Raw genomic sequence first — 24,939 nt, forward strand, 5'->3', positions numbered from 1 at the left:
CGCTTTTTAAAGCAGTTTCAACTTGAGTTTGAAATGATTCATATTAATAAACGCAGAGAAATTTGTCCAATTACAAAGAGGATATAATCTGGGGGGGGGGGTGCTTGTTTCAGTTCAGACATACGCTTTAATGACGTTAAGCGCTTAATCACATCCTATTTAAGGTTAGAGAAAAGGCTTGTGTATTAAAAAAAAAGTCAAAATGATCGGTTTAATCCTCTATTTACTCCATTTTCATAGATGACCGACAGCAGCGAGGACACGGCTGTGTTCACAGAAGGAGCCGCCAACGTCAGCATCACTCGCTCTCACAGTGCCACCCCACCTCTGGACGGCACCTTTGATGTGGCGATTTATGGAGGCCAAGCTACAGGTAGCTCAGACGGGCATGTGTAGTACTGACACCGCAATGACTCTAACTGTCCTGGCAGTGATGCGGAACGAACACTGTGTGCGGGAGATGCGTTTGACTTGTTTCCAAGGATCATGCCATCAATCACTTCTCCTATGAAAACAAAATGTAGACACAATAAATACAGAGAGAACAGTAGCCAAAGGTTGGCTCACTTAAGACATTTCTGAGAAATTAGTTTCTATCAACATAGGACTGGTGAAAGGTGAAGTATCTCTCACGGTGTAAGACATTTTTAAAAATATCTCAGCGTCAACCTGTGTCTAAAAAAATGAATGCATAAAGCTTTTAATGTGAAATGAGCCCAGATGAATATGCATGCAGTAATTACCATCATGTGCCATCATGAGTGAATAAAAAGCTTACTTTTGCTGTTATCAGTGCATTCACATGTACAGCGCTGTATGTGTGAGTGTGAGTTAGAGACGGAGATGGAAATTTGCCTTCAGATCACATTTTTTAGGGGCATTCAGGGATTTCTTGGGGCATTTTCATGTCTCTTACAATTTAAAGTAATCACATCATGAATATAAAAGACATCCATAAAGGTTTTGTTTGAGTTCTAGCTTCAGTAAGAAGTCACCATAGGTGTAAATGAAGCAGTTGTTTTGAATGTTGCATCATTTTCTGCTCATAAACTACTGCTGCAATGGAGGATATCCCCTTATTTACTGTAGTTTGTCTTTGTGACACGGGTGAAAAACCATAATGGCATATTGTAGTTTTACACACAGTATGGGGAGCACTCGGACCCCAGTAGTTCAGGTATCCTGCAGAGAGACAGACAAAGATCAAGTTAAGACTTTGACACAGACGTTTCACTCCGCATGTCTGTCTCTACATACATACATGCAGGACGATATAAGTTGCTTTTGCGGGCATCTTTAAACAGCCAGTGCTTGTTCTCAGGTCTGCCGGTGGACATCAGTGCGGAGGACCTGAAGTACGCTCTGGAGGGAATCTCAGGGATGGGTCAGGTCTATGTGACATGGCAGGGAACCTGCAAAGACCCCAATTGGAGGATCAAGTGGCTCACCAATCCTGGAAACCAGCCTCTGATCCAGGTCAGACTCTTATTTCATCCTTGAGTGATTTTTTTAGTTAATAACATGCCCCAAAACACCTGATCTGGATCTATATATCGATTTATCAATGATCAACAATCCAGTATCATCATCTATCCGGCTGTTAAGACGTGAGGTTACGCCCTTTCAAAATACAATTTCCAGGTCCAAGCCGTTTAGAGCAATGCTGCGGTGCCGTGTTCCCTGTTGTTTGAACAGATCTGAGTTTTAAAAGTGATGGTCGTTGTTCACATGTTCGGCCGTTGTGTCTGTTTTGTTTCAACGCAGCGTTTGGACCCGGAAATCTTATTTTGAAAGGGTGTTACGTCAGACTGAACAGCCGGATAAGATGTGCCCGTATTTTAAAAATCATTTTTATTTATTTTGAAAAGACTTTTATTTATTCTTCTTATTAAATGGACTAGTTTTTCATTCAAATGTGAGCTCAGTAATAAAATTGTCATCATATTTCAGTAGCTTTTTGTGACATAAATAAATATAATGTATATATAATAAATATATAGTCTAAATGTAGCTGATAACTGTGCACCTGATATCGTCTCATATCAATCGCAGGCCCCTGGGTATCCTATTTTTTATAAAACTTGTGATTTACACCCCGAGTTATTATCTTCATTACTTGAGATGGTATTTGCAAAAGTAACAGCCGTCAAAGTAATAACATGGTGTAAATATTCATTAGATTAATTCTGATAATACAGACAAACTAACAATCTTCATTCTCCTTTCTTTAAAACTAAACATGAACTATCTCGTTCTGTTTGATTTGATGGAAAAGAGCTCGATATAATTAAAAAATGCTATGATTAATGTAATTAATCTCCAGTATTTGTCAGCCATGTTTATTCATTTCACTAATTCTACCTTCTGTCTTTCATATGAATGTGTTTTGATAACAAACGTTTATTAAATCACTGTTTTTATTCATAATTTGGGGAAGGTTAACTGTGCTTCTGTTTATAATATTTGTATTACGTAAAAAAAATAAAATAACACCAGCAGTAACAGCAGTAGCACTGTGGTGGCAGCAGCAGTAATTGCACTAGTAATAGTCGTAATATAGATAGTTTTATTATTTACTCATACTGAATGTCGTCTGTTCCAACCATTAGAGTTTCTACTGGCGTAAAGAAAACAGCCGCTTGAGTCCTGATTGTGATTCATCCTCATTACAGGTTAACGACTCGTTGGTTGTCGGTAAAAACGCAGTCGTTGAAGCAAAAGAGGTGACAAAGGGAGGGTCGTTGATGCGAGGCATGGGAGGAGATCTGTTACGACAACCGGCACCCAAACCACAGGTACAACTGTGATTCACAAAGGTTTTATGTTTCAGCATTATCTCTTTGGCCACTGGTGAAGACTAGGTGTGTTCTGTATTATACTGTATTTAAGTATATTTCAAACATGTAACAAAAATGACTATTAAAATGAACACAAATGTACTAAAATATCAAACTCAATAGACAGTTTCTCACATAACAGCACACCCTAAAAGGAGTAGAAAGAAGATTTCACCTTCTCCATGACATAAACTCTTTAGAGCAAGTCAATTGTTCATCTGTAACATTGCATAGTGCAGCTGTGGATGTGTATTTCATGCCTCCAGGCGCTCATATGAGTACATGCTTCCTCTTAACTGCTGTGTATTTAAGTGACTGACGGCTACGAGCCTCTATTATTTATTTTATTGTGGTTTCTGTTGCAGCAGTGATTTAATGTAAGTGTTTATTCTAACTTGGCATTTTAACGGGGAGTTTTATGATGCTGTCTGCAGGTGGAGGTTTACATCAACGGCATCCCCTCGCTGTGTTCTGGTGACTGTTCGTTTGAGTGGTCTGAAGACAAGACTCCGGTCGTGACTGGAATCAGCCCGTCTCAAGGTGTCCCTCTCAAATATCATTGATTCTCTATATAAAGGTCCTATGTTGTGCTCATTTTCAGGTTCATATTGTACTTTATCATGTTTCATGCTTTAAAAAACACATTATTTCTCTCATACGGTCCGTCTGAATATGCCTGTATTCACCCTCTGTGTGAAACGCTCCATTAAAGCGCCTGTCTCTTTAAGACCCCCTCCTGAAAACGCCCAGTCTGCTCTCATAGGTCAGCGTTTGCGGGTTTTCTGAATTAGTTTTCTCTGCGTCTCTGCACCGTCATTGCATCCGGGGAATGACTGTAACTGCGCCGTAGCAGCACTTTCTACCTATACATATATAGTATAGTTGTGACATCACAACAGTACAGGAAGTCCTGACGGCTCGTTTAAAGACACAGTTTCTGAATACGGGCTGTGTGCATTTCTCTGTGAATTGAGTGTTTTGATACTTTCACAGTATTTATAAAGCACCTCAACCTGCTTTATAATAAAAAAAAAGACAATGCAGTCTCACTTTTTACAATATGGGACCTTTAATGTGCATTATATACATCAATTTCAGTTAACCTGCATAAAAAAACAAGTAATAGTATCCAAAATGAAATATAACTTGATTATATAACTTTTCTTCAGGATCACATGGTCTGGGGACTCTGTTGACCGTCACTGGAACCGGCTTCAGTAGTGAAAATGCCTCCATCCTCGTGGGAAAGACCTTGTGCCACGTTGAAGACTTCAACGGTAAGTGAAAAAGAAGTTTCCGGAGTGAAGACCGTATCTTGTGTTTCAAAAGCGTCGCTGTTTTTTATCTAGTGAAAGAAGCTCAGTCAGATTTGGTCTTCTGTGTTTCAGCCACCTCTCAGGTGTGCAGACTGGGCAGTGCCAGTGCTGGTATCTACCCCGTGTCCGTCAGCTTCCCCTCTCTGGGTAATATGCGCTTCGCAGGGGGCAAAGTCTTCCACTTCACCTACCAGCTCATCCTTTCCTCTTTCTCCCCGCTCTCTGGAAGCGTTGCAGGTAAGACTTCCTCAAACAAATCTGTGTCAGTCTGATCACCTTCTCTGCAATACAATAGTTTATAACCATGAACTTCTTTTATTGTTTCTCTCAGGAGGCACGCTGCTGACACTGAGCGGCTTCGGCTTCGGCCAGAACACCAAAGTTACCGTCGGCAGTGAACAGTGCACCGTGGTTCGTGCCACTGACACTGAGCTGAAATGCAGAGTGCCAGCAGTAAGTGTACAAGCTGCAAATTACTGTTGTTTTTTTAAATGGTAAATGGACTTGTATGTATTATATATTATATATATTTCTAGTCTTCTGACTACTCAAGGTGCTTTCACACTACTACATCTACATACCATCAAATCAAACCATTCAGACATTCACACACCCATGCGCAGCACAGGGAGCAATTTCGGGGTTCAGTGTCTTGCCCAAGGACACTTCAACATGCAGGACAGGGGAGTAAACCGCCCATCTCTCAAATGGAGGACGACCCACTCTTACACTGAGCCACAGCCGCCCCTTAAAGGTCGTTATTTACTGTAGTATCAAACAACTCAAAGAGATGCAGCACAGGAACCAGTACCGTGGCCCTGAGGGGCAAATGACAACGACAAATTCAAAATGACAACGACAAATTCAAAATTACAATGACAAATTCAAAATGACAACGACAAATTCAAAATTACAACAACAAATTCAAAATTACAACGACAAATTCAAAATTACAACGACAAATTCAAAATTACAACGACAAATTCAAAATGACAACGACAAATTCAAAATGACAACGACAAATTCAAAATTACAACGACAAATTCAAAATTACAACGACAAGTTCAAAATTACAACGACAAATTCAAAATTACAACGACAAGTTCAAAATTACAACGACAAATTCAAAATTACAACGACAAATTCAAAATTACAACGACAAATTCAAAATTACAACGACAAATTCAAAATTACAACGACAAATTCAAAATTACAACGACAAATTCAAAATTACAATAACATTAACTTTTACCGGAAAGGGTAGGGCCCATCTCGCAGAGGATGGACCCTCCTGATTGGACAGACGGACTGAACAGAAGGAGAAGAGGAGGAAAAACACGGAAATGCGGCTATTTTGAAAACATGAATACTTCCGAAGATACTTTGGCTATTATTAGGAATTATTTCGATGCAGGGCATACATACGAGGTGATAGTTGATATGTTGTCAACCAATCACAACATCAGGATGAGTATACGCACTCTGAAGTCACGTTTGAGAGAAGCAGGGTTGTACAGAAGGAGCAACTATTCACAACTGGATGAGGTGAGACGTGCCGTCCTTACAGAGCTGCGTGGACCAGGGCAGCTATTCGGATATCGGACAATGTGGCAAGTACTCCATCAAAAACACAAGCTACGTGTTAAACGACACACAGTGATGAGATTGCTGAAGCAACTTAATCCACAAGGAACGGATGCAAGAACACGCCGGAGGTTTGTGAGGCGAACGTATCACTCCATGGGTCCAAACTACATATGGCATGTAGATGGATACGATAAGCTGAAACCCTTTGGCTTGGCACTCTCAGGATGTATAGACGGATTTTCAAGAAGGATCATGTGGCTTGTTTGTGGGGCTACAAACAACAACCCATCGGTCATCGCCCACAACTATATTAATTGTGTCAAGAGTGTTGGTGTGGTCCCTATGAGACTGAGGACAGACCATGGAACCGAAAATGGCACCATGGCTGCCATACAGTGTACCCTCAGACACGAGCATACGGACTACTATGCAGGCTCGTTGGGCCACAGTTATGGATCATCCGTTGGGAATCAACGTATCGAGGCGTGGTGGTCCATTCTGAGAAAAGGAAGGTAAATTAACCACTATTACGGCTCTAACCGCATAAAAGTATAATTATGCATCTGCCTAAAAGGGATTTCAGTCAAATAAAAATGTATTTCAGCAGGTAAAACAGACTGGGTGGGCTCTAATCTGTCCCGTATAAATATAAAAAAGTATATGCTGTAATCACGTATATGTCATGACTGATCACGCTATGAATTATAAATGCGACTGGATTATGTAAGACTTAAGTTTTAAAAAGACCTGTATTTGCTGTTACTATTTGCTGTTATCACGGATAAATAGTAATGCATATTTGCACATTATGATCCTGATGGAAAGCAGGCTCTGTCCGTAGACAGAAATCATTTTTAAACAGAACACATAATTAAAGTCAGAGTACGGTCATAGCCAAATGAACAGACCGCATAGAAATAGCTTCGTGTTGTTAATTATTTTCTGTTCGAGAGCGAACCCTTTCCTTGTGTTTCAGGTAGACTGATTAACAGGTGCTGCAGTCATATCTACTCATGCATTATGGAGGCGCCATGTAGTGCCTTTCCACCTATTTATTTTACTGATATTGACAGCAGCACTATTATGCTTTTTGTAGTTGCTTACTTGTAGCTGTTCAATACTCATAATCTTTTCCTCTTGTGGAAAATAAGTAGCCTAACTTTGAATTGTATTCCTAGGGCTCAATTTTGGATGGACCTGTTTGGAGATCTGAGAGACTCTGGAGCCTTTAATGGCAGCCATGAACATCAGGACTTACTGAGATTCTGCTTCAGTGATGTTCTGCAAAAAGACCTGGATGAGTGCACGGACCTCTGGAATAAGCATAGGATTAGACCCTCCAGACTTGCATCATGTCCTGGGGGAATACCTGACGAACTCTATCTCTTGCCCCACAGGTAAATCCACATTAACTGACAATGAATTGACTATATCTATTCCTACAAAAATGCATATTTGAATACAACACATATTGGAAATACATTTTGCCTTTACGATGAATTATGTCACTTTGCAGGTTTGGTTCAAGGGACTGTGGATTGGCCATTGAAGACAGGGAATTGGATACATTTCCGGAGTCAAGGCAAACTCTTCATACATGCAGTGATGCAGACATCCAGGATTATCTTCAACAGACTGTTGAGCAAAGTGGATTACAGCAGCCACATGATTGGGAGTCAGCCTCCGAACTATTTATCACTTTGAAAGAAATAGCTGGCCTATAAATATGCACTACTACAGCCAACTCTTAAAGGTCAGGCAAGGTCTAGGGTTTTGTTGATTTTGCATACTTTTGTAAATTCCCCTTTAAAGCGTTCTTGCATACAACATACGACCCAAGTGTTTATATGGAAATTTTCAGAACAAACTTAGCTTTATGCACAGTGAGGCCCAAATTTGTCCTAGAGCAATGTGTAAAGAGAGTAATAGGCCCAAATGCTGAAAATGGAATTCCACTTTTTCAAATTCTTCATATCTCTTTTGAAAACATACCTTTACTCATGTGGACAAACTGTTTAGAAAACATTGTCAAATTTGTTTATTTTTCATTTAACCTTTAACATTTTTCATTGAACTGAACTGAGCATGCACTCTTTAATCTTTATCAGCTGCATTTTTGCAGACTGGACAAAAATCCAGACATTAAATACACCCAAAGCCTGGAGAGTTCTGTAAGCCAAACTCCATGCTTGTCTTAAAGACAGTGTACGTCTCAAGGAGAGGGAGCTTTAGTGTATTTGCACAAGTGTTTGCCATAGGGAATGGCAAATTTGTTAAGAACTCGATGCATGGTAGTGGTGTTATTCCAGCAGGTGGAAGTGATGTGAGCCCTGTAGCAAACATCAGTACATCCTCTAGGGACACAGCAGTTGCGTTTTCTGAAAGGGAAAAGTCAACATTGTTTTAGTGTCTTCATCATCCAACAAGTAAATTAAGTAAACATTTTTACAAACACCATATAAAGAAGCCATAACAAACCTTCACAATCAAGAAGAAAATCTGCCCAAAATCCAAGTGCTTTGCATTCTTTCTGGCGACTGTTACTTCCTGCTGGACTGAGGTGTGGTTTAAACATGCTTTCCATGTCTGCAGCTGTCAGGTTCTTCTGAGAGTGGCACAAAAGTGGGGCCAATACACAAGGATGCTGCTGGAGTGCGGTCAGAAAGTGTAGACTTGCAAGTCCTTCTTTGAAACTATTAGGGACAATGATCATATAACAGAAGGTTTCAGTTACTATGCTAATTACACCAGAGTCTAACACTCAAACAAACTTTTCACTAAACCCGCTTTACCATTTGTGAATGTCACACAATCTTATCTGTAGCCACTTTTGAAGCATTCAAGTGATAAATCATGGGACTGGAAAGCATGTGGTTGTTAAACATGAGATTGAAATATGTTTGATGAATGGAGAAAGAGAATGAGTCTTTACAAGTATTACCTTTGAATAACACTCTGGTTTCTGTGTAGAATATACCATTTGAGGTATTCCTCCACAAGAGTTTGCTTGTCCTCAGAAGACTTCACATGTAAGAAGCATCCAGCAGTCTGGAACATGGAGCTGTTTTGCAAAAGTAAATTTTGCAGAGATTCCACTGAGTCTGTTTCCTGGACCTGTTAAAAAGACTTTGTAAGACTTACCAAAACCCATCCCTGATAGGTTAAGGATCTTGCAATGGTCAAGCAAATGGTAAACCCCTCAAACAAAACCTGGATCAAATTATTTTTTACTTAAATGTTCTCATACTGATAGAAGTGGAGATCTGAACATTCCGATCATCTGTTTATTTTACTATAACCTCACTCTAAATTAAATACTGGTTTCTCTTAGTTAACTCATTCCTTGAATCATGGTCACTTCATACCTGATGCAGAACTCTCCCTATCTCCTCATCTGTAATATCTCCGACAGTGGCGCTGAAACTGGGATTCCCTACAATGTGGTTAACAAGGTCCTTTGACAGGAAATGTGGTGCTGGTCCCCCGTGTACTATAGACACAGCAATGATCTTTCCTGCCAGGACATATTCATTTTCCCTGACAGCTGTCAATCAGAGTACAGAAAAAGTACAGTTAATTGGCATATTTATCTGCTAAGAGCGACTTTCTGTTAGAGTCAGGCAGGTGGTGACCCAGATGACATGAACCCTTTATTTTCATTCAGGCTTTTTTTTTTATAAAAGATTATATGTATGGCCAGGAAGTTTAACAAGACTAAAGGGGTTGTGTACAGTGTCAACCCTTGTATTAAAGTGCTTAAATTTGGCAGAAAGTGGGACTTAATGTACAACAAAAATAATGCATTTATCAAAATATATTCACACTTTCACACACAAAATACATAAACTGTCGTGGAAAAAAAGACACCTGTAGCGTTGTACACCAGGTAGCGGCTTTGTGGAGGTCCGTCAAAGATGGCGCGATGCTTCAGATCATTCATGAGAAGTGTGAGGAATTCCCGTCTGGGTCCGCCAGTATCTATGCCTTCTTCAGGGGAGCCAGCATCATCACTAAACTTAACGAACATGTCACTTGCCTCCGAGTAGGTGCAACGCTGAAAACCTCGGACAGCACCATCCCATACATTAGATCTGGACACGTTGAATCTGCTGACTTTCTTGTGGTCAATGGGAAGCGCCAAATTTGCAATTATTTCAGGTGCACTTGTATGCCTAGAACAAAAAGTAGAAGTTACTTTGTAAAATTTTGTAGCTTATTAGCTGAACACAAATTGGATCAATCATCCCTTCCATTAAATATTCATAAATTGTACTGATAACACTTGATCATGATTCCTAAGGCCCTCTCAAGGCAGTTAATAAAACAATATCTACTTTTAATACATTCAAATGGAGTTCCTTATAGAAAGACATCTCTCTACTGGACCTAGCACAAACTGTTTTTCTTGCTACAGTAACTGAGATTGTTTTTTCACCCTTCTTAATACAGTGACGTTTATTTGTTTAATAAGTACTCACACTCTGTTCAAGTCTATTCTCCATTCTACAAAGATACAGGATGATGGATAATACCCTAATAATTTACTCATGACTCACACAGGTTCATTAGAAGATGCCTCATTTGTTTCTTTGACAGTTAGAACTTCATCTATGTCATCATCATCATCATCGTCGTCGTCGTCGTCATCAATGACGACAGGCGCATACAGGTCTGTGTAGTTTCTGCACAAAGAAAAATATGTACACAAAATACAATAATAATGAAACATACGGTGTGTCTTCTTATCAGAATTTAAGAGCTTTAACATTCAATATGCTAGACTATTTTTAAAAAAAAGCCCCAACACCAAACCTGTAACAGGTTCTCTTTGTTCCAGGACATCTTGAGGTACTTGGACCAATATCCTCTGTGTTCATCTGTACTGGACTGCTTTCATGCAGAGGTTCAAATGGCTATATTGAAGCATTAAAAACCATTGCGGTTGATCAATTCTTCACATAGCAAACAAAAACAACATTTTCATTAAAGACACACCCAAATATGCTTTACATTGCACTCACCAGCGTGTCAGCTAGGTCAAACTCTGTGGGGGGTATTTTTATCATAATCTCTGTGTCAGAGTCAGAACTGTCTGACACTCCTCCAACTGCAAAAAACAAAACAATTTAAGTTAGCTTGATTGTTGTCAGTAAAAACAAACATTTTAAAAGAAGTTTACTCCAGAAGAAGGTGATGAATGTAAAGCTGCTTTGAGACACTGCACCAGAAACAGCTGGTTTTGACACATGGTGGAAAAAGTTCACTGAATGGTTTTTCATGCATCTACTACTCCAAAGGGTTTGCAGTTATTTTAACATGAATGCAGAATACACGATGGGGAGCTATTTTCAAACGAGTTTTTTTTAAACGTGAAATATCTAGCCACAGATGTAAATGGCATGACAACTTACCTTGTTCAAAGTCCTTCTTTGTGCAGATATACATTTTGATTCTTTGATATGTTCTGCCTAATTCTGCCTTATATTCTTCTAGAATAAAAGGTCTCTGTGTCCCAGGGATATTGATAACTTCAGATCCATCCGGATACAGAAGGATGAAGACTTCTTCTTCCAAGTCTTGGTTGAAGTCTCTCATTTTCTTCACACTCTGATGAAGAAGACTTTGAGCGGTGATGTCAGAGTTGGTTGATAAGGGAATGGTTTTCCCACGTACTGGCTTTAAAACACCCGTCTGAGCAGTCATCAAGCCAAGACTAATCTGCAATAGAAAACACAGGAACTGGCAAGGATCTCTTAATCCGGTTTAAATAACATGGCTTAATTAAAGTGGTTGTTCCTCTGGTTTGCAAATGTTACACATAGACCCAAAATAGATCTTAAACATAAAATGTGACTCAGAGCAGCTCTAATCTTTCCTTCAAATCTAAGTTAACAGCAGTTTTGTAATTAAAAAAATAAAAGCTCCATCTTGGCCAAATAAAGGCTATTAAAAAATTCATTAATTTTCCACAGAACACAACAATTGATATTCATGATCAGAAGTCAGTTTAAAAGAAAGAGATATGTCAGCCTGCGTCCTTGATAACTTCCTGTCAGATGATGTCATTCACATTAACTCCAACAGGAATCAAACTTGGACACATTTAGATATGTTTATAACTTTGAAAAGGTCTATAGGTAAACTCAGATAATTCTATGTTCTTTTCTAAGTTAATTGTCTACAATACAGACACCTATTTCAAACATTTACATAGTTTATCTCCCAACATTACTTGAAACAAGCAAAACTATATTGCTTGCCATGAAATTGACCCTACTAGGGGGCTTAGGTATAGGGTTCAAATAATAATGGGATGAGACAGCAAGTCAACACTGGAGTTGGGTTCCAAAATTTTTTCACTCAATCACACATTGACTTACCTGCACTTTCCTTTTTTCCTTTTTCTTTTCCCGCATCTTACCAAAGGAAAACTTTTGCCTTTCCTCTGCTTTTTTCTTCCGGTAATCCAGAAAGGTTTTAAATATTGGTTTTGGATTGGAAGGAGGGTTCTCTGATACTAGAGGGAAGCAAAAAAATGCATTCTTATAAAATGGCAAATCATGCATTGCACATTCATAGAAACAAAAGTAATGGTAACACATGGCTAGATTAAAGAGGACAACAGATATCTGATCTCATTAGCACCTCGATTATAAATAATTGAACGGCGGAGGGCAGGGATGTTGTGGTGCCAAAGCGATCGTCTGCCAATTAAAACATGCAAATATACATAACTATATCCATGTTAACAGCAAAGACATGGACAGAATATAGCCCAGGCAATCTGTTTTACCTGCTGCAATCACTTTTTGGCAGACGAACACTTGTTAGTGTCACACCCCCTTCACTAGGTGCATGCAGTCTCACGATATCACAATGTTTTTTCACTTTATTTAGTTGTACTGTAACTTACTTCAGTAAGAAATGCTGCAACACGTTACTGTACTTTACTGTAACTTAGTTCTGTCAGAAATGCTGCAACACGTTGCTGTACTTTACTGTAACTTAGTTCTGTCAGAAATGCTGCAACACGTTACTGTACTTTACTGTAACTTAGTTCTGTCAGAAATGCTGCAACACGTTACTGTACTTTACTGTAACTTAGTTCTGTCAGAAATACTGCAACACGTTGCTGTACTTTACTGTAACTTAGTTCTGTCAGAAATGCTGCAACACGTTGCTGTACTTTACTGTAACTTAGTTCTGTCAGAAATACTGCAACACGTTACTGTACTTTACTGTAACTTAGTTCTGTCAGAAATGCTGCAACACGTTACTGTACTTTACTGTAACTTAGTTCTGTCAGAAATGCTGCAACACGTTGCTGTACTTTACTGTAACTTAGTTCTGTCAGAAATACTGCAACACGTTGCTGTACTATACTGTAACTTAGTTCTGTCAGAAATACTGCAACACGTTACTGTACTTTACTGTAACTTAGTTCTGTCAGAAATGCTGCAACACGTTGCTGTACTTTACTGTAACTTAGTTCAGTAAGAAATGCTGCAACACGTTACTGTACTTTACTGTAACTTAGTTCTGTCAGAAATGCTGCAACACGTTACTGTACTTTACTGTAACTTAGTTCTGTCAGAAATGCTGCAACACGTTACTGTACTTTACTGTAACTTAGTTCTGTCAGAAATGCTGCAACACGTTGCTGTACTTTACTGTAACTTAGTTCTGTCAGAAATGCTGCAACACGTTGCTGTACTTTACTGTAACTTAGTTCTGTCAGAAATGCTGCAACACGTTGCTGTACTTTACTGTAACTTAGTTCTGTCAGAAATGCTGCAACACGTTACTGTACTTTACTGTAACTTAGTTCTGTCAGAAATGCTGCAACACGTTGCTGTACTTTACTGTAACTTAGTTCTGTCAGAAATGCTGCAACACGTTGCTGTACTTTACTGTAACTTAGTTCTGTCAGAAATGCTGCAACACGTTACTGTACTTTACTGTAACTTAGTTCTGTCAGAAATGCTGCAACACGTTGCTGTACTTTACTGTAACTTAGTTCTGTCAGAAATGCTGCAACACGTTGCTGTACTTTACTGTAACTTAGTTCTGTCAGAAATGCTGCAACACGTTGCTGTACTTTACTGTAACTTAGTTCTGTCAGAAATGCTGCAACACGTTGCTGTACTTTACTGTAACTTAGTTCTGTCAGAAATGCTGCAACACTTGTTAAACACTAATTAAAAGTAGTATTTTACGTTAGCTTTATTTTGATTTGATTATGTTAGCTATTGTCACTCAGATCCTTTCCCTCCTTTGTATTGAAACTGTTGCACAATAATTTCCCTCGGGATAAGTAAAGATTCTTGAATCTTGAATACTTGAATATCGCCCCACTGCAGACACAAATGGGCGTTCCGCTCAAGCATGCAGCTGGACCCTTCTCCGTTAACGCAGCCGGAGACTAACTTTATACGCGGGTGGTAACTTCCTTGGCACGACACCCGCTATAAACTTATACAGCCCAATAAATTAATACGGCGCAAGAGAGTACATCATTTAGGAAAACCACCATTAGCTGCAAATAAGGTTACGTTAACTTACCTGAAGCTAGGCCATCGTTGGGTTCAGCCAAAGACGTTAATTTAGCGTCCAGACTTTCTCCAAGTCTCTCGCCACAACCACTGCAAAAATTCGGTTGGTCCTCCAACAACTTTTTCCCACAATGTCGGCAAAACATCCTTCACCATATTGTCTGGCGCCGAATGAAGGGACGCGGTTTAGCCTCTAGCAAGCTAGTTAGAGAACTCATTTCATGTTAAAGGACCGACAGTCCGTCTGTCCAATCAGGAGGGTCCATCCTCTGCGAGATGGGCCCTACCCTTTCCGGTAAAAGTTAATGTTATTGTAATTTTGAATTTGTCGTTGCAATTTTGAATTTGTCGTTGTCATTTTGAATTTGTCGTTGTAATTTTGAATTTGCGCTGTCATTTGCCCCTCAGGGCCACGGTAAACCAGAGACGGTTCAGATCACACCAACTGGTCCAACCAGGGCGCTAGCAACAAAACTCCAAAAGTGTTTTATTGAACATTGATTCAACTTTTCATTTGTAACTGGAAGATTGTGTTGTTTCATCTTTGAAAAGGTTTTTTCTTTTTCACTTTGTCTTAATGCTCCAGCCTCGCAAAGAGCATTAGCAAAAGGCACCTATTTTACTTATATGTTAATAAATACATGTTTATATTATTTATTATTTCAGGGGACAGGATCGCAGAGCGTCACGGTGACGATTGGAAACATGACTCAGACAGCCAGCAGCTCCTTCACCTACGACACTGGCCTCACAGCCCAGATCTCAGGCCTGAGTCCCAGCTATACCACTGTGCTTGGTGGGTTGAGATTCATTTTTGGGGACTTTTATAAGACAAGGAGTTCCACAGGGAGGATTTGTTGTGTCCTGAAGGGGCGATAGAAATTCGATTAAGGCAAAGGACACAAACGTAAATTGTCCCTATGCTTTGTTAGGAAAATAATTCTGTTCTTACTTAAGAAAAAAACACTGGTGAACGTCAGAAAAAACTGTGTGAACGGGTTTGAAGAAGACGTTTCTCCTGAAGAACGGTCAGTGAACGAGGCCCAATGTTTTCTCAAGCTGCCTCTGATGTTAAGGAACAAAGCATATCAATCTAATTATACAGTACGTGAGTCTGAAGGGAAGATTGGTTACGCAAAATTCTGGCTTTACTGTTCAGTGTTGACGTGTGACTGTCACCAGGTGCTTGAAGGAGTGCTGAAACCTTTTGTCATCTCTGTCACCTCATTACTTCTGTTCTGGTGTAATGCTGACTTGCAGGTTATCTCTATTTTTGCCCTCTAAGCTCACCTTGAGAATCTGAGCACGATCTTCCCCATGTAATTATGTAAAAACAACACAGAAGCCTGCAGATGCCAAGAGTATCTGTTACTATGTAGGACAATCTGTGGTACTTAAGAGGAATTAATCGAGTGACAAGTGTTAATTATCTTGACACTCGTGTGACAGAAGCGCCCCCGTGGAAAGCATCTGTTGACGTTTCCTTTTATAACTCCCTTTTGTGTAGAGCGTGAACTTCTCGACATCCAGGGCTCGAACCTGGGCGGTCCAGACAATGGCAACGAGGTGTTGGTAGGCGGGAAGAAGTGCGTGATCACGGAGTGGACGGCGACGAGCATCGCGTGTCGTCTCCCCGTGCTGCCGCCTGGAATGCACGAAGTACAAGTGCAGATTGAAAACAAAGGCTACCCCCTGACAAGGTACGCCCACAGTGAAGGACATTTTGTTTCATACCGAGTGAAAGAGCCCTGATCTTATCACCGACTGTGAACTCTGTCACGCTCATGAAAAACGCGTCACGTGAACCTTGATAACTGTTCCCATGACAATCACCCAATCTCTCTAGGCATACAATACAGATCACATTACACAATAAACTATCATTACATTCATAAACATGCAATTAAATTCATCTACAATTTAAAGCCAGTCACCATTTGAATCACCACTTGAAAGGAAAAAAGCTGAATATCCCTCAAAAAGAGGTTTAATTTGTTTATTCTTTATGTTTGTTTGTTTGAATGGACATCAGTTTGTATAGATGATGATGTCCAGGGTTACAATGAATGATCTGGTTAAAGCGGTATTGTTTTTATTTATTTGTTTACTAAGTCAAATTCACTATGTTTCGCAGGTTTGTACGGTATTTTGTGGTGCATTTTGTAATGTATTTGCACTGTTAAAGTTGTTGTAGGACTGTATTTAGTATTACCTGTTGGAATACGGACCCCAGGAAGACTAGCGAACTGCTATAGCATAAGCTAATGGGGATCCTTTAATAAGATATAAAACATAAAACATAGAAACTGTCAGCTAAGAAAAGGTAAGAGGACATCCTTACCATACAACTAACTTGTCTGACAAGAAGAAACTTTAACTTTCAAAATGGATAAAGAAGACATTAGGAACACAATCGATCCATAAAACATAAAAACCACTAAACGCATAATGAGGTCGGACACTAGTTCAAATAGATAATGTTTAAAGAGAATGAGAATTATGAGCAGATCCACTGATTTGTTAAGTAAATCCTCCTTATCCTGTTTATATTTCATAAAACAACTAATGACACTAATGATCATATTTATAATGATAAAATAAATGATCATTAAAAGTCAGTTGATAAAACAGTTGATAAAACAGATGAAATCACGTGATCAGTGTTGCTCACAAAGCCAGAAAATGTGTTTAATTCATGACTTTAATTGGACTCTTGTCTTCTTTGGTTTGTTTCATAGCGACGGAGTGAACGCCACCATTGAATACGTCCTGGAAGTGGACGGCGTCTCCCCGCAGTTCGGCTCTTTGATGGGAGGAACCAGGATGACTGTGTCTGGATTTGGTTTCAGCAACAACACCTCTGACAACAAAGTCTCCTTTGGTGAGAAACGAGCAACCTGGCAGTTTCAAATAGACTCATTATTACCACGGCAACAATCTCTGCCATCAGCCATTCAAAATCATCAGATTTTTAAAACAAACATCAGATTTTATTGATAGTGGTCACAAAAAACTTGAAAAAACGAATATTTAAATGCCATGTGGAGGACTTCTTTATTTATTTTGATCGTTATTTTATCATGAGTTTTCCCACTGAACATGGGACGTCGGGTAAACGTGCAGATCCTGTCTTTATTGGGTCCGTTGGTCCATGACCAATTCTGGACATCTATTCATCGTCTAAACTACGTCCACTATTTGGACCATGACCCATGTTGGACGTCATATCGTCGTTCATCATTTGACCTTTGAACTGGGCACATTTTTTTGACTCTAGGACAGGTTCAAGAAATGTAGATGGTGTGTTTTTTTTGTTATTCTACATTTTTCTGTTTTTCTTTAACTGCATTTATGTATTTTTGCTTTTATCTGTTTTTGTTTAAATGGGTTATTTTGAATAATGAAGTTATGTAATTATGCATTTATGTATTCTTGCATTTATCTGTTTTTCTTTAACTGGGTTATTTTGACCAATCAAGTTATGTATTTATGCATTTATCTGTTTCTTTTATTTGGAAATGCAGTTCCATGTTCGATCCCTGGCCTGCCCTACCTTTTGTAATGATTGTTGTGTCCTTGGCCAAGACACTTCACGCCATGTTATTATTATTATTATTATAAAAATAGTCTAAAATGAGTCTATATTTGATGTTGAAGAGACGTCCGCATTTGGACTACAAATAGCTCTTACACAGAGGCCCCACTGACGTCAACACTGCACGTCTGGTAAGCTTCAAAAAAGGACGTGGACTGTAATTTGACGTCCAAAAATGACATATACGTTATACGTATACGTACATAAATAGGTCACTCCGGCGTCACATTGTGCAGTGGGTTATTATTTATTAATTTTTAAAGCAATCATCCTAACATTGCCTAAATCAGCTCCTTTGCTTATAAATGTCTGTTTCCTGTTTAACCCCAGATCACGTTGCCTGCGTGGACTAATTAAGTGCTGTATGTACGTTGTATTGTGTTGGTTAAAGGGGAAACTACAGTAATCTATAAGTGCAAACATGGAAAGGAGGTACTGCTCTCAACAGGTTTCAAATATGTTTTTAAACATTTCTTTCTTTGTGTGATGTGACAGGAGACACTGTGTGCGAAGTGAAGGTCGCCTCAAAGAACGAGCTGCAGTGTGTTATGCAGTCGGACGAGAAGACCCACGTCGTCACCAGTCAGGGATCCCACCACAGTAGGTTTACCTTTCCAATCCTTTCTGCAGGTGTCAAATTAAATCTGAGTAGGCTAAACGGAGAGAGGATTAAGTGACTGGAAAGTGCTGCGAGCTAGGAAGCTGTCACCTGTGGATTAATGTGACTGCGCCTAGAAACTGTTTCATTGTACAGTGTGTTTCCAAACCAGTTCGACCGCCATTTTTCCATAATTAGCCACGTTTAGAGTGGGATTTGTGAGGAATTAAAATGACATGTGACTGAACCTCACACAAGGACATCGTTCCCGCGTGTGTTTTTCCAACTGTCAGTCTAACTTTACTTTTATCTGTGTGAACCAGCTTTTGGAGTCGGGTACGCATGGAGTCCTGCCGCACTGACGGTGCAGGTCGGAGACACAGTAATGTGGCGTTGGGAGGCGCAGCCCTTTCAGGATGTCGGGTATCTGGTCTTCAGTGTTTCCACCCCGAGTGGCACCACCCCCAGTGGACCGATGAAGAGCGGAGACACAAAGACCCCCAAAGGTAGAACAATGAGTCAGTCATCCTGAACAGAAGGGAAAAGCACAATTCCTCTAGGTCAACAGTATTAGGATAGATGGATGATAAATTAAGGCTGGGCGTTACTGCCAAATCCTTTCATAGCTCAATAATGATATACTGTATTAACACGATAGTGCATGTTTTCTGGTATTTTCTATTTTTATAAAGAACTTTAGTGCAAAATGAACCTGACATGCACGGATCAGAACACAAAGCATCGTCCAAATTATGTAAATGCCGTAAAACAGTTCAGCTGCTGTTTTTTTCAACATGGAAAATATAAACAATAGACATTTTTATATTATCATATCACCCAGCCCTGCACAAATATATATAGTTGTAGATTTTATGCATGAATGAAGGTAAAATGAGAGAAATAGCTGTAGTTGCAACTCAGACTTTCTTGCATCATGTCTTTTATTCTACCAGTGAGATAAAAAAGTTGATGGTTCAGTTTTAGTCTGATTTTTTTATCACTTGAAATGTAAACACATGATCTAATCTCTTGCCTGTATGTGTCTGCTATACTTGACATGAGGAATGTATTGTGGGACATGTGATGTGTCGTTCACTGTGTCCAAGAATGCTTCGTGATTTAATCGTCACGTATGTTCATCCCTTTCTCTCGCTCTCCTCAGGGTTTTACAGCTACCGCTTCACTGAGCCTGGTGTGTATTACTACAGCAGCGGCTACGTAGATGACGCCAAATCCAAGACTCTGCAGGGAGTCGTGAAAGTCGAGGCTCAGAAGGCCAAGAGCAGAGAGGTGTCCGTCAAAGTGGGAGGCGTGGAGGCCGAACTCGTGATAGGAGGTGAATGTAAAGATGTGGATGACGCGCTGTCAGTCAGCAGCAGCTTGGTTATACTTACGGATCTATGGATCTTTCTACAACTGGTCAAAGTACAGGTGTAATTTTATTTAAGAAGATCAAGTCAGGAATGTTTTCACAAAACATTTGAACTGCCCAAAAGAAGACTCCTTAATAGCAATATGGGTTCCTAACTGAAGTCTAAAGCTAAGGGCGCACTCACACTGTCCATCCGTACAGTGCCCAAACACGTTCCACACCTAAAGTCTAGTTCGTTTGACCGTGAGTGCAACCGTACCGCGCCTAGGAGCGCTCCGATTGCCGACCACGGACCGTTTGCACATGTACGAGCAGGAGCGTGCGCACGTGTATGGGCACGAGGCCTACGACGGTTCTGACGTAATTTTACGTACGGACATTTAAAACAATGGCGCCTCGTGATGACTTCAATCAATGCGTGTGACGTGTTACGGCGTGATGACGTATAGGCAGCAGGAAGCATTCGCGTCGAGGCCCAGGTAGTGTGAGTACAAACGGGCCTGGTCCGCGGGGGGAGAGGGAGGGGGGGGCAAGTACCCTAAAGCACGGGGCACGGTACGGACGGACAGTGTGAGGGCAGGTTGACCCTGTTGCTATGGGTGATGTCATGTTTCATCAAACTGTGATTGGCTGTTTCTCTGTCAGTGAGTTCTTGATAGAAATACTGTAGGAGGTATGCTGCTTTATTCAGTCCAAGTTAAAATAATTTCCAAGTTCACAACCGATCAACAACTGAACTGTTTCCCCTTCAGGTTCACCTCGTGTCTCCAGATCGGCCCCACAGTGCGTCGCCACCCCACACTGCCCCAACACGACCTCAAACGGCCTTTCTTTCAGCGCCTCCGCCTGCTCCACCCCCACAGTCCACTCCATCTCTCCCAACCATGGATCGTACCACCAGGTCATCCACATCCAGGGCAGCGGCCTCAGCGACACCGCCTGTGCTAATGAGGTTAGCCACGTTTATAGGCTTCATATATTTAATATATTGAATTGTTGAATCATTTGGTCACTGACTCTTTATGTTGTTAATGACAATTAAACTGATATAAACTGATATCCACTGACTATTGCCCTTCACTGAATTAATGTACTGGAGATCACATACAGTAGTGTTGTTCAGCACAACAATACTAAAAGTATTTAGTTGTGAAATAATATTTTACAACGTCAATATCATCTCTCTGTGTGTTTTTGTTGTTTTTTTGTTTGGTTTTTGGCAGAAATTAACATTTTTTGTCAGCAGCTTTGCCAGTAGTCTGAATGTTAGATGAAATAATCACACTTTACAATAATAATACAGTTAATAATGAGTAAAATATACAGGGTTAGGTTAGGTTCTGTATTGTCCCCAAGGGGATAATCGTTTTCACACAAGTCAGTTCTCTTTTCCATGGCAGCATACATTAAAAAAAGGCACAACACATGGACATCATACACAGAAACACACCCTCTCCCCACAAATAACAGATAGCCCCACCTCCCACATATCCCCAGAGCAACATATAGACATATAGACAGCCCATAGCCATGATCTACATATTTTCGTTTAGCGCTTTGATCGCTGAGGGGACAAAACTTCTTTTAATATTAGCTTTTCTACAATCTAACTCCCTGTATCTGCGGCCAGATGGGAGTAGTGAAGTGTGTGTTCAGGGGACGATCCAGGCTGCTGACTATCACACGTGCAAGGCGTATGATAGCCAGGTCATTTGTTTCTGTGAGGCTGAGGATGGGGAGCTTGATTATCTGAGCTGCTGTGAGGGGTGATAGAGCAGGGGGAACAGTGCGTGAGGATGGGTTGGATGATGCTTTTGTAGAGGAGTAGGTGGGGGGCCACAGACAGTGATTTCAGTCTGCGTATGATGTAGAGTCTTTGCTGTGCACGTTTGTGTGTGCTGATGACATGTTCAGTTTGTTCTGTTAGTTAATCTGTCATCACCTCACACTGTGTTTGCACCTTATCCTTCCACTCCAGATGCTTCGTCATCACTGTGTCTGCAGTTAAACTGTGTGTTTCACGTTTCTGAATGCGTGAACATGATTTGCGTGTTGTGACGGACGCTGGTGTCTCTGTGTCCTGCAGGTGACAGTGGGGGATGAGTCCTGTCATGTGATCAACAGCTCTGACTCTGAGATCTACTGCCGTCTCAGCCGCGCAAGCCACCTCCCAATCGGCGTCCCTCTCTCTGTGGCCGTCAGAGTCAACAACATCGGCAGCGCCGTCATCGCCATACAAAACGAGCTCGACCGCCGTTTCGTGGTCCTGCCTGTGGTCGACTCAGTGTCGCCTTCTATCGGCAGCACCACCGGCCACACACGCCTCTCCATCCACGGCTCGGGCTTCTCTGCAGGACAAGTGACTGTAGCCAGCGTGGCGTGCTCTGTTGTGCATGTCAATTACACATACATCACCTGTGACACCTTCTACGCCACACACTGGTGATGCCGTCTTCCACATGGGCAGCATCCAGAGCTCCTGTCATTCAGACTGCTCCTTCATATACTCTTCCTCCGTCACTCCTGCGGTCTCCAGTGTTTCCCCCGACAGCATCAGCAGTCCAACCACTGTCACCGTCTCTGGGTCAGGGTTTGGCAGCAGCGCGGGTGACGTGGTGGTCTTTGCCGGCAGCTCAGAGCTCGATGTCACCGATGTGAATGACGGCAACATTACGCTGAGTGTCAGTGCTCTGCCTGCAGGTGTCCACCCAATCACAGTGATTGTGAGAAGCAAAGGCCTCGCATCTGGTTCTGTCACCCTCACCAGCATGGCCCAGGCCTCCCTCAGCCCGGATGTGGGCAGCCTGGCAGGAGGAACCCCTCTTGTCTTAACTGGAAACGGCTTCGTTCCGGGGAACACCAGCGTGACAGTCGACGGCACGGCCTGCAGGATTCAGGAGGTGACACCGGGTTTGCTTCGCTGCATGACGCCTCCTCACAGCGCGGGGAGGGTCACCGTCGACATCCAGGTCTTTTCGGAGCAGTATCCTCCTCTTAACTTCACCTACTCTGCAGATCACACTCCTGTCGTCAGCTCCATCAGCCCCACCACCGGTAATTATGGTGCTCTGCCTCCTGTAGTCATAGTAACAAGAATACAGGTCCGGAGGAGAGTTTGTAGCTCATTTGGGATTTTTTGATTCCTAAATCACCCTTGAAAAACGTGTGTGTGTGCGTGAACCATTTTGTAACCTTTGACTGCTATTTATAATTCCATTTTTACTCCAAAAAGTAATCTAGAACAGCGATTCTTGACCTTTTTATGTCCAGGACCACTAAATTTATACACCCAATTTGCTTCAGGGACCTCCATATATAAAGATTTTGGTTGTTAGATATATGATTAGGTCCAGAATTTTATTGTAATTACGATATCAACTTGCACAATAAACACATTTTTTTAGTTAGCTGAAATAGAGAATCAGTAGAAACCTTTTGTGTTGAATTGAATGTTTAATTTGTTCAATCAAACGAAGAATATTGGACAATTTCCTCTCAGTTTTTTAATCCAACAAGCAATTTGTTGTATTTCTGCAGAGAACAAGCAGAAAGGGAGAACACCTAAATATGTTTTATTCATATCGTCATCGTGGTATTCAGCAATATTAGCACAGATTGCATATTTTCCTTATCTCGTGCAGCCTCGTTGTCAACTACAGTTGAATAGATAACCATGGAGGATGGAAACAGCCACTGTTGTGACTCTCTCACAGTTCACTTCTCACTTCTTACGTAGTAAAGATAAACATCCCCCATTTGTCTGCGGGTATATTATTCTCAGCTTTATGCAAAAAAGTAGATCACGACTTGTTTCAAGTTCTATAGCTTCATGAAACCCCACGGTGTCACCACAATGAACTTTTGATGATTTTTACCCGTACTTCTCTGTCTGTTTAGAAACGTCACATTTTCTATGATTTTATTATGTTGATATAACATAATAGAATCAGCTGTGGCTTGGTGGAAGAGTAGGTCGTCCTCTGTTCGAGAGATTGGTGGTTCGATCCCCATCTCCCCCCGGTCCACATGTCGAAGTGTCCTTGAGCAAGACACTGAACCCCAAATTGTCCTCGTGCTGCGCATGGGTGTGTCAGTGTGGTGTGAATGGTTAGATCAGATTAGATGGTCTGTAGATGTTCACTACCATCAGTGTGAATGTCTGTGTGAATGGGTGAATGTGACAGACACTGTGAAGCGCCTTGAGTAGTCAGAAGACTAGATAGGCGCTATATAAGTACAAGTCCGTTTACCAAGTCCATATTATTTCCATCCAGTTCTGTGAGACCTTCCTCTCATCAGCCCTCTGTTTATTTCCCACAGGGCCGAGCGGTGCGGTCATCACACTGGCAGGTTCAGGATTCGGCGACGACTCTCAGCACGTCAACGTCACCGTAAACCACGTGCCCTGTGCCGTGTCCTCAGTGTCCGATACACAGGTTCAGTGCACCGCGGGGGACAACCCGGGGGGGACGTACCCGGTCACGCTGCATCACCAGGTCAAAGGTTACGCCCAGTCAACCGCCATGTTCACGTATGAGCTGACTCTGAGCGGCGTGCAGCCCAACGAGGGTAAGCAGACTAAAGGATCCGTTTCTTGTTGATTGCTCAAGAGAAAAATAAGGAGAAGGAATTAAAGAAGACATCCTGTCTTCAAATCTGCCATTTTTTTTAATCTTTCAGAGTAAAGCAATGTTTAATCCTCTATTGCATCTTTTATCTTTATCTTTGCAATCCGTGTTTTCTTTGCTGCTGCAATAAATCAACGTTCAAGTTTCAATAAACCTCCTGATTAAGTTCCCTCTTCTGTGATTCAGGCGGTTTTGGGGGCGGCGCTCTCCTGTCGGTGCAGGGCTCTGGGTTTGACCCGCACCAATCCACTGTGACCATCTGCGGGGAGGAGTGTGAGGTCGACAGAGATATGTCCACGTCATCCCGCCTGCACTGCCTGTCTCCATCCATCAACGGTACGTTTAGTTTCAACAGCAGGATAATAAACTCAGATTAAATCAATATAACAATAAGGAAATTCATTTGTTTGTTGGTCTGAAGAAGGATTCAGAACCTTATAAGTCCATTTAAATG

General features: G+C 41.1%; 2 protein-coding genes across 3 annotated transcripts in view; one reads left to right on the plus strand and one right to left on the minus strand.

Moving 5' to 3' along the window:
• Positions 1-24,939, plus strand: part of pkhd1l1.1 (PKHD1 like 1, tandem duplicate 1) — a gene marked incomplete at both ends in the record, with an annotated part of 64,171 nt that overhangs the window by 11,877 nt on the left and 27,355 nt on the right. The window contains 18 exon segments of the mRNA XM_083925219.1: positions 241-373; positions 1,322-1,476; positions 2,673-2,795; positions 3,272-3,377; positions 4,007-4,114; positions 4,226-4,390; positions 4,485-4,606; positions 14,959-15,088; positions 15,800-15,992; positions 17,031-17,173; positions 18,383-18,487; positions 18,809-18,991; positions 19,648-19,821; positions 20,610-20,809; positions 21,944-22,281; positions 22,283-22,911; positions 24,178-24,426; positions 24,672-24,821. Of these exon segments, the coding sequence (XP_083781345.1) occupies positions 241-373; positions 1,322-1,476; positions 2,673-2,795; positions 3,272-3,377; positions 4,007-4,114; positions 4,226-4,390; positions 4,485-4,606; positions 14,959-15,088; positions 15,800-15,992; positions 17,031-17,173; positions 18,383-18,487; positions 18,809-18,991; positions 19,648-19,821; positions 20,610-20,809; positions 21,944-22,281; positions 22,283-22,911; positions 24,178-24,426; positions 24,672-24,821 (3,406 nt within the window).
• LOC310956036 (G2/M phase-specific E3 ubiquitin-protein ligase-like) lies at positions 7,764-14,448 on the minus strand. 2 transcript variants are annotated; one of them, XM_083926148.1, is made up of 11 exons: positions 14,303-14,448; positions 12,121-12,257; positions 11,152-11,458; positions 10,762-10,847; positions 10,553-10,653; positions 10,297-10,422; positions 9,608-9,912; positions 9,106-9,284; positions 8,682-8,854; positions 8,219-8,433; positions 7,764-8,118 (listed from the first exon to the last, which is right to left on the minus strand). In XM_083926148.1, the coding sequence occupies exons 1-11, from the start codon at positions 14,436-14,438 to the stop codon at positions 7,883-7,885; spliced, it is 2,001 nt and encodes a 666-aa protein (XP_083782274.1). In that variant the 5' UTR covers positions 14,439-14,448; the 3' UTR covers positions 7,764-7,882. The 2 variants fall into 2 exon arrangements, 1 of the variants encoding a protein (XP_083782274.1); XR_014593463.1 differs by lacking the exons at positions 7,764-8,118; positions 9,106-9,284 and having other exon boundaries at positions 8,298-8,433.

The sequence above is a fragment of the Echiichthys vipera genome (assembly GCF_963691815.1).
Source record: "Echiichthys vipera genome assembly, chromosome: 13".
NCBI classification, from domain to species: Eukaryota; Metazoa; Chordata; class Actinopteri; order Perciformes; family Trachinidae; genus Echiichthys; species Echiichthys vipera.

Bases quoted from the DNA above. Each gene is read 5' to 3' on its own strand.
- LOC310956036 (XM_083926148.1), bottom strand. From the start codon at position 14,438: ATGTTTTGCCGACATTGTGGGAAAAAGTTGTTGGAGGACCAACCGAAT. The intron at 9,913-10,296 runs GTGAGTCATGAG...TTTTTGTTCTAG, and splicing joins GCATCTTCTAATGAACCTGT to GCATACAAGTGCACCTGAAA. The intron at 8,434-8,681 runs GTAATACTTGTA...TGTCCCTAATAG, and splicing joins AACCAGAGTGTTATTCAAAG to TTTCAAAGAAGGACTTGCAA.